General features: G+C 33.3%; 1 protein-coding gene across 1 annotated transcript in view; it reads left to right on the forward strand.

Moving 5' to 3' along the window:
- Positions 1-8,800, forward strand: part of LOC150107646 (metabotropic glutamate receptor 6-like) — a 111,360-nt gene extending 102,560 nt beyond the window's left edge. Inside the window, exon 7 of the mRNA XM_090392154.1 lies at positions 8,667-8,800. Coding sequence (XP_090248280.1) covers positions 8,667-8,800 — 134 coding nt within the window. The remainder of the gene's footprint in view (positions 1-8,666) is intronic.
- Positions 8,801-10,262: the final 1,462 nt, after the last annotated feature.

The raw sequence follows: 10,262 nt of genomic DNA on the forward strand, positions 1-10,262 counted from the left end.
TATGACAAAAGAAGCATTTTATAATAATGATAAATTAAAATAATAAATTACTAATCTGTTCTGGAATTCACAAATAAACTAAAATAATAATAATAATAATAAAAATAATAATAATAATAATAATAATAGAATCCTTTTGTATGGTACATATTGATTTATAGATGTGAGACGTGATCTTGTACAAAATCCATAATCAGAAACCTGCAGACATTTGATATGTGGTGCTATAAGTGAGCACTGAAGATTTCTTGAAAGGAGCAAAAAATACTAATGAAGAAATCTTGAAGTGTTAATTCGAACTGAAAGAGCGCTTATACCTCATAAACAGAAATTGCAAGAGGGCGCGACACGTATGAAGATAATCATCAGGAGAAATGCTTATGGAAATATTGAAGGAAAAAATTAGAAGAAAGAATATCTCCTGGTAAACTAAGAATTTCTTGGGTTGATGATATAAAGAAATGGATGGATAAAAAGAGTTGTTTACGAGATTAATTAGATAATTGCTAACCTCCAAATTGGAGAAACTTCTTAAGAAGAAGAAGAAATTACCTATTGGTTTCTGGGAATTAGGTAATATATTTGTGAGGAAGAAGCATCTATTCTTTGGCTATCTGAAATTTCGATTCTGCTAGTCAAAGTTTAATTTGACTCGCATTTATTTTGTGACAATAGCAGGGATGGTGGGGAGGAAATATAAAAATCTGAAAAACAAGCAGTATGTAGAGAATGGTCATTTCTACAGATAAGAGAAATCCTGCATCATCCAGCGCTATTGCGTTTTTGCAAAAAGACCTATTTTAGGAACGAAACAAAGTTATCACTTTAACAACATGTTTATTTATATTAAATTAATCATGAACGCAGTTTGGAAGTTTCCTTGATTTTTGAGAGACGGCAATTTTTAGGCAAGAATTTCAATAGTCTTATTCTTCCTATAAACAACAATACCCAGTTGCTTTCATTGTAAACAATAAAGCAATGCTTATTAGAACTAGGCTAGTTGCGTGTAAAAAATCCCAGTGTGATGAATGCGTAACCATAATGTATAACAGTATACATCTCACTAGGAGATGTATACTGTTATACATTATGGGTGGGGGGGGTTTGAAACCCAGACCGGTTTCACCTTTTTTGAGGTCTCCTCATTGAGTAGCTAGACCCTGAAATACCAATGTTTGACAATTGACATTTATGTCTTTAGGGGTGAAGGAAGATGCTTTTCACATTCCTCACTATCTGTTGTGGTTACAGTGAGGGTAAAATTTATGAGCAGTTTGCTCGCCCTGAATGGGCATGGAGATTATGCATCACGATGGGATGTTAATATAGCTTTTGGTCTTCTATATTTGAATATGTCCGTTGCCTCGTTTACTGCAGCTTACTGAACCAAATCGTTGGGGTGTGTGGACGTCTTTAGGAAAAACTTGGATGCTAAGGAGTGTAGAAAAGAGAAAATATAGGGAATATTTGCATCTCTATGAAGCTGATTGTTTCTAACATACCACGGAGCGTTCAGAATCATTCTCAAGCACTTGTTCTGCACTCTTTGTATGTTGATAATGTTAGTATTAGAGGTGTGGCTCCAGGCTGGAGAGGCACAGGTGATTATAGGACGAATCGTCATCTTGTATAGTTGCAATTTGATTCTGTTGCTGAGCTTGTATTTCTATTAATTAGCGGATAGATCTGAGCTATGGCTTTAGATGTCTTTGTGCACGCAGACTTGGTGTGCTGATTGAAAGATAGCTTTTTGTCGAGAATTACACCCAAATAATTTGTTTCTGTCTGCCTTGGAATTTTAGTATTGAATAGTAACACATGTCCTACAGGAGACATTGGCCTTTTTGAGAAAAGAACGGCTGAGCTTTTCTGGGGATTGACTTCCAATCTGCACTTAGAGAACCAACCCTCCAGCTTTAGAATGTTTTCCTGAAGCTTTCTGGTAATGAAATGGGGTCTGAGAGATCTGGTTAGTATTGCCGTATCATCCGCATACAGGGCAAAAATGGAAGTCATCGGATTGTGCTGGATGTCTGACATGTATATAGAGAACAGCAATGGAGCCAGAAGAGATCCCTGAGGCACTCCAGCAAAGATGTGGCGCGGGGAAGATGTAGAACCATTGATTTGTACTTGCATTGATCTATTCTGAAGATATGAATGGATTAAATGAACCATTTTTAGTGAGATACCGGCTATACCAATGTTTTTAGTATAATAATATAATATAATATAATATAATATAATATAATATAATATAATGTTTTTAGTAATACAGAGCCTTATCAACTTTACCTATACAAGTTGCTACAAGGCGCATTTACTTTGAATAAGAAACTCTGGATGAGATAAAGATGTGAAAAGTTTTTTACCTTGGGGATAATACATATTAAGGATACCAAGTAATTTTATAAACTTGGTTTTTTTACTTCTTCTCCCAAGTAAGCAAAACAGTTAAGTTTGCGCCTGAACGTAGTTCAAGTCTAAAGGTAGTACAACACCAGGACAACTCATGGTAAAGGTGGATAAAGTTCTGATCATATTCTTAGTATTTCCCATAATGTAACTATTTCCCATAACTACGTTCAGACGCAAACTTAACTGTTTTGCTTACTTGGGTGAAGGAATAAAAAAACCAAGTTTATAAAATTACTTGGTATCCTTAATATATATTATCCCGAAGTTAAAAAACTTTTCACATCTTTAACTTATCCAGAGTTTCTTATTCAAAATAAAAGCACCTTGTAGCAACTTGTATAGGTAAAATTGATAAGGCTCTGTATTACTAAAAACCTTGGTATTTCAGGGTCTAGCTACTCACTGAGGAGACCTCAAAAAAGGTTGAAACCGGTGGGAGCTCCATGAGGCTCTGCTTGGGGATAGGTTTTTGCCTGTCTCTTGAGTGGAGCCACCGTTGCGATTATGGCTCTGCTTGCTGGTGGGGTGAGCCTGCCACTTGGTAGAGCCAATACTGAGTAGTTCTGTGACAAGGTGAGCCTGTCATTGAGTGGAACAATGCAAAGTTGGGCGATCTTTCGGGATGATCTTATTTTTAGAGTCCGTTTCACTTTTACATTCAAAAAAAGGTTGAAACCGGTCTGGGTAGTGACCCCCCCACCCATAATGTATAACAGTATACATCTCCTAGTGAGAGGTGTTTTACATTATGGGAAATACTAAGAATAGTGATTGGAGCTTTACCACGAGTTGCCGTGGTGTTGCACTACCTTTTAGACTTGAACTGCGTTCAGGCGCAAGCTTAACTGTTTTGCTTACTTGGGAGTAAAAAAACCAAGTTTATAAAATTACTTGGTACCTTTAATATATATAAAATTACTTGGTATCTTTAATAATAATAATAATAATGATATATATATATATATATATATATATATATATATATATATATACTGTATATATATATTCCTTTCTCTGCTTTGAATCCTATGGAAACTCATTATTTTCAGCGTATATTCCTGCAGCTCTTCTAATGAAAGTGGATATGTTATCTCTCACTCTAGTAGTGACAATCGGCTGCGCTGGGGTATCTACAACGGGTAGATAATGAAAGAATAATCTCCTCACCCATTAAGATAGCGGATGTATTATCCGCCCTTCCTTAGAGAGCGAGGAAGTGTTATGCAGTGGCGAAGACGACCGAACTAATCTCTATGCTGATGTAGTAGAGTAGTTGATGTTTTGCTTCACGACGATACATTTTGACTATTTTATACCTTTCGCTGCTCCACCATAATCTATTTTTTGGTCTAAAATTTTGTCTCGTAAAGAATGAAAAAGCTGTTTATTAGTACAGGATCCCTCTTTCTTTAAGTCCAAAAACCTGCTTTAATTCAAACACGGAATAAGAGTTTCATTCTTTCATAATACAGCATGCAGGTTATTAATTTTAGATTGCAATGAAATGCTACAAATGAAAAGAAAACCGCTCTGCATCAACAGTATTCGACAACAAGGGCAGTTAATATTTTATGGTAACCCAAAATAATCAATATTTAATCGTTAGAAGTACAGAAAATTAATCCAAAAATTTTTTACTAGAAACATTTCGCAGTGAGAATTCCACTTTATAACATTTCCTTTTAAGTTTGAGTAATGCATTGGTTGTTAGATTACCAAAAAACGTTTTAATAATGTCAAGTATGCATTAAGACCCACGCAACTTTCCAAATAAATCTGACACCAAAATGCGTCACCTGAATTTAGTATTCACGCGAGCTGGCGCATTCATTCCCACCCCAGATCATTCATTCTGTAGTCTATTCTTTCGAAATAACTCAAATTACGAAAACTACTCATCTGAGGCATAATATCGAGATAGTCACGCAAAATCCATAAAAACACGCATAAAAGAGAGGAAACGATTTTCCCATTTTAGAATATACTTTTTTTTTTATTAATGCACCAGTTATAGAAATTGAAATAGTGACGGAAGACTAAAAAGGTGACGAAAAGTCGAATCAATTACGAATGAACTTTGATCAATATAAAACTAAAATAACTCTGAGTGAAGAAAAGATATATACTATATAGATATCTTTAATCTGCTCAAAAATAAAAGATTTTCAAAACGAAATTTAAGAAACTAACTTCCACAATAGATATTAACGGTGTTGTTTATAAATGAAAAATATCCCAAATTACATTATTTTCTTCAATGTTTCCATATGTTATTATTATTACTGTATCTGACATTTTTAGTCGAAATGCTTTTATGAATATTTCTTTCATATAAAGATGGATATATCAGATAAAAATCTTGAGAGCGAAAGACGACGGTAAGTGTCATATCTGGTAACAGACACAACAGTTATTAATGCAGTGATATTTCCCTCCTTCATAGGGAGAAATACCAAACAACTAACTGCCGTACCTCTCAACTGAAAATTTGTTAATATGATAGATGATAATATACTTTACTTTGAAAGTATAGTATAGAATATTTACATCCAACATGATGTAAATTCAAAAATTTACATTATCATTGATGAGATATGGTTCTTGAATAACTTGGAAGAAAGATAAGGTACTGCTATCAGATTGATTTAAAGGTAATATTATATCTATATTCCAGAAAAGAGATAAAAATGACTGCAGAAACTATACAGAGGAATTTTATTAAATCAGTTTTTATAAAATTTATACTAAAATTCTGAATGACTTAAAAATGTTGCAAACACTTGACTCTTTCGAATTTAGGTTTTAAACTAGGAAGATCACGTATAGTTAATAGCCAGTTGCCTGGCCAATTGGAAAGCGCATTTGCAGTCTGTAGTTTGAATTCTACTGAAACAGATATGAACGCCTTATTTGATGGCAGACGATGTTCTCCCTCTTCATCCCCGTTGATCAGTGGAGAAATGAAGAGGTTTTATAAAGATCTCAATAAATAAAACACATTATATTATTGGTAGTAGTCCTATTAGATCGAAAATAGTCAGCCGATCAAGTTACAGATTAAGTGGTATAGTTCAATCATGGTGGTAAGATATATATAAATAGATAAATTTCAGAAAGTATGGTAACAAAACTCAAGAACCTTAGAGATGTTAAACCAGATATTGCTGTGAGATGACAAAGGGTTGAAAATATTTCAGAACAAGTAGTTGAAATCTCCTCACTTGCTGAAGAAGTGAACTGACGCTTGTGCAGTAGAATACCCTGAGTGCCGCTGTATTCTAGAAGCAAAGTAAACATAGTAAAAAACAAAAGAATAGGTTGGGCAAATGAGATAATAACTGAACACTTTTAGATTTAGATGTTATTTATTATGTTATTTAGCAATTGTACAATTTATTCTGCTTTCTAGAATGGATCGGTTTATGTTTAAAATACCCAATTGAAGATTTTATTCCTGGGTATTCGACAATCTTTCTAGCAGCTGACATCCATCATGATGTAGTTATGATGGATTTTGGCACGATAAGAATGATTCAGGAGGGAAATTGCACATGATTTGTGGAATAATGTCTACGCTTAAAATAATGGAATTATTTGCAACAAAAGATGTTAAAATGACTCATTGCCAGTTTTCTGAAGATCTCATTTTTCAAATAACAATTCAAGATACCATTGAACAAATCTGTGAAATAACGATTTCATACGCTAAGTATTTAACGTGATTTCACGGACAGCGCAGTACAGGACGTAAATTCCATTGTTTATTATTACATTATTGTTATTCGTATTAATGATTACTACCGAAGCATGCCTTTTGAATGCCTCCCTTTGATTTTTGGAGGTTGTCAGCAGCTTACATCAATGGAGTCGCTTAGGTGAATGATGATGGAAGTTTAGTATCGTTTCAGACGGTTAACAGGTTTGGCACGTGTCGATAAAAACTTGACAAAATCATTTGATAATACCAGAAGGTATCATTAACATAAAACATTTATGAACACCAAGTTCTTTTCGTATATTTGCATTTCTAAGATGGCTTATTTCATTAATTCTATCTGTTTTCTCTTTTAATATTAATATGGATATTAATTTATTTTGAAGAATATTCAAGAAGCGCTAATATAATATCATCCTGAGGATACAGATGGATTGATACAATTAGGAATGTTTTATAAAATCGAAATATGAGACAGTTTGTTATAGAACTGATCGGAAAGAAGTATTGAAATCTTCTGTTAAACCATGCATTATATCTGTTACATCTGTTAAAGGTATTTACCAGAATACCTATTAAAAGGTATACCATAATGCCTGTGGCGTATGTGTCAGCCTTGTGGCTATGTTTCCAGTTCCATAATACAATATTTTTAAAAGAAAAACACAGACTCAAGAACCCTTTGAAGAGTGCAATAGACAAAGAAAAATGTCGCTTTTGCAGCGACATTTTTCTTTGTGTATTGCACTCTTCAAAGTCTCTTAAAATCGTCGATAGCCACGAAAAATTACTGGTTCACTCCTTTTGTAGAATAAAAACGGCATGAGATACTTCATTTATTTAATTTCGATTTAAGCAGAATAATTACGGTAATTGTTAAGAGTAAGGTGTTTATCAGGATTGCTTAATTAATCCTGATAAAGGAAGTATAGATGATTTATTGTTTCAAAATTATGAATTATAATCGCTTTATCTTTTAAACGAGAGAGAATAAATCGCTGTTATGACTTTTGCTTCCGAAAGCTTATGTTACTTAGTAAGTACTTTATTCCTTATTTATGCCGTTAACAGTTTTAAGCATATATGGATGCTCTACATAGACTATTTATAATCTTATGTTGGAAATTAAATACTGACATTGTTAATATGAGATTAGTATTAGTTATTTAATAATCGTAATGCTAATCTGTTGATCGGTAACGAAAATAGCTTGTATTCAAAGCCGAATGCAGAAACTATGAAAGTTTCATACGATATTTGAACAGAGAGCTTACGGGAATACACTCAACGGCACTTACGAGGTGCCCTAGAGCAGACCTTATAGAAAACATGATCGCTTGCTCACTTTTGGAGACCAGAGACTAGGCAGAAACCTCTTAAGGTTTATGCCTGGTTTCCGAGGAGAACCAACCAGTTCGAAAGAGCTGTCAGGCCAGTGAAACCTTATCAAAATGGACCAATAGAAGGGGAACATTTGGACCCTTGGGAAAGCGATCATGTTTACTATATGGTACTTGTTATGGCAACTCGTAAGTGCCGGCGAGTGTATTCCCGTAAGCTCTCTGGTCAAATTTCGTACGAAACTTTCATATTTTCTGCATTCGGCTTTGAAAAAATGCTGGATTTAATCTCCACTTGATTTATATAATTTTGCATCGCCGAAATGAAGCCTTTTGGCTCTTTATTTAGTAAATAGTTTGTATTCTTTTGCCCGTTTAGATTGGTTATAACTCGTGTAATGTGTCTGAGTACTGATTGGAAAGAAAGAAACTGCCTTTATTTGTCTGCACAGAAATTTATCTGCACTGCTACGTATCCTATTATCCTATTTTTTTTAAGTCTCTGAGAATCGTTCTTGGAAGTCTAAAGAAAAAATTCAGGAAGAGATCTTCAGGTTTATCAACAACTTCTATACAATCATAAATCGATGTAGATAGCACATTGCTTTTTACTAGAAAGAAATGTATTAAATCGCAAAAATATAAGGAAAAAAAGAAATATATATATAATACTTATAATTTCTATAATTGCAAATGGTATTTTATGTAAATGCAGCTGCATAGCATTAAATATAAAACTATGAAACTATTCTGATAGTTTTATATTTAATGATATATAGTTGCATTTATACGTAAAATTATTATAATTATAATTTATTATTATTATTATTATTATTATTATTATTATTATTATTATTATTTCATCTTTATATAATTGTATATTAAATTTACTTAAAACATAGTGGCAGATGTTAAAGCGTATTGGGAGGGGGGGGGAGTTAGAAAACAGAGAGAGAGAGAGAGAGTTCCAGTTTTATGAATTATTACACATTATCCTCTGCACATGCTATAAAACACCCAATAAACCGAGTACGGTTGATATTTGTTAGGTTACTAAGGAACTTTCTCTCTCTCTCTCTCTCTCTCAGATAGCTCATGAAATATATCATATTTTTATTGGTGATTATTCTGCATTAACATTCCGGTCTACATGAACAATGGAATTGTATTTCTCTTCTCTTTTTTTCTAGGATTCTCATCTGTCAACGAAAGACTGGAACGGGATTGCCGTCTTCGTATAATGTCTGCTGATGTTGTAAACTGTGGCACTCAAACAGATGAGTTACCGCCTTCTTATCAAAAACTGTGCGAGAATAAACTGTGACAGTCACTTTTAGTTGAGGTTTATAATTCCAATACAGATCATGTCTCAAGCTCAAATCATACAAAGGAGGAGACGTAAGACATATGAGTGGAAGCAAATTAATGGAATCACCTACATATGTTCAATGATATTTCAATCACACAACTTCTCTTTATTAGCTTTTCATAAAAATAAATAACATTTTAAATGAAGTGACTTTGATAAAAGATAAGATAGTGTTCATATATTAACATTACTCAAACTTCATAGCGAAAAGTATTATCGTTCTTCTAAAAATCATTCCAATCTCGGTCAAATTAATTTCAAAGTCACAAACACCATTTGATAGGCCTTTCCATTATTTTGTAATTCCCTGTATAAATCTATAAACCTATATTTAATGACTCAGTTATGTTTTTCCAATATAATGTATGTGAATTCTTATATATATATATATATATATAGGATAAGAAAAATAATCCTTGTATTTTTCTATAAATGAAATCATCATTGTATTTTATCAGGAAACTTCAATAGTATTGTACAAAGAGAGTCAAGGATATATATGAGAGGAGTAAAAATCTATTTTTAGTTTAGTTCCAAATCTATTTTAAAATAATATATTTCATAGAGTAATAGATGTTCGTGAACATATTTATTAATTTCAGTGGTGGTGTGTCCCAAGGGATAGCGTTTAAAGCAAAAAAGGTATAAAATAAGTCTGTCAGTCTTAACTGTACAACATCTGTGAATTTCAGGAGAAAAAACAAAAACAAATGCATTTAAGAATAACGGTAAGGCGAAACACAGTTGATAGACAAGCATTGTTATTCATGAAATCCTATTTCCATTTACAGTTTCTGTAAGTTATACTAACTTTTATTAATAAAATCATTACACTCATTCTTCTTAAGATTAAACGACCTTGGGTAAAAATAAGTCTTGGTTTTATGAAAAAAAAAATGATGCCTGTTATAATCATGGCAAAACCACGCTCAAACTTCTTGCATTCACAAACGAGACTTCCAGGTGTACTGAAGCGAAATAAAGAGTCCGTGAAACATTGAGGTGTCTATTTATGAATGAAAGGAGATTGTAACTTTTGCCAGTATGACCTATAAGTACAGGTGTCACTCTCCTGAGAGTTTCTCTCTTTTACCAGGCTCGTAGGTAGACCAGCCACAAAGTGATGTTTTGGCTCATTCCTCCACTAAAATGCAATGAAGCTGAACTTGTTAATTTCGCCCTTAACCAAAATTCTATTTCTTCCCGAAGATATTGAAGTCACAATCTATCTAGTCTGTCTATCTTAGTCCAACTTTTCCAACATTTGTGCACTGTCATTTCTTAAAACAAGCAGCCGTAGCACAACATGTGCTTATTTGGACTGCCGTTTCCAAAGAACTGCCCAACTTAGGAAATACAGAATTGTTGGGAATGGCAATATGCCGTCTGGTGTTCATATTTCGGCGTGCTGTTATTA

Source organism: Typopeltis vanoorti, chromosome 4, assembly GCF_054136105.1.
Source record: "Typopeltis vanoorti isolate ZY-2024b chromosome 4, IOZ_Tvanoo_1.0, whole genome shotgun sequence".
Lineage (NCBI taxonomy): Eukaryota > Metazoa > Arthropoda > Arachnida > Uropygi > Thelyphonidae > Typopeltis > Typopeltis vanoorti.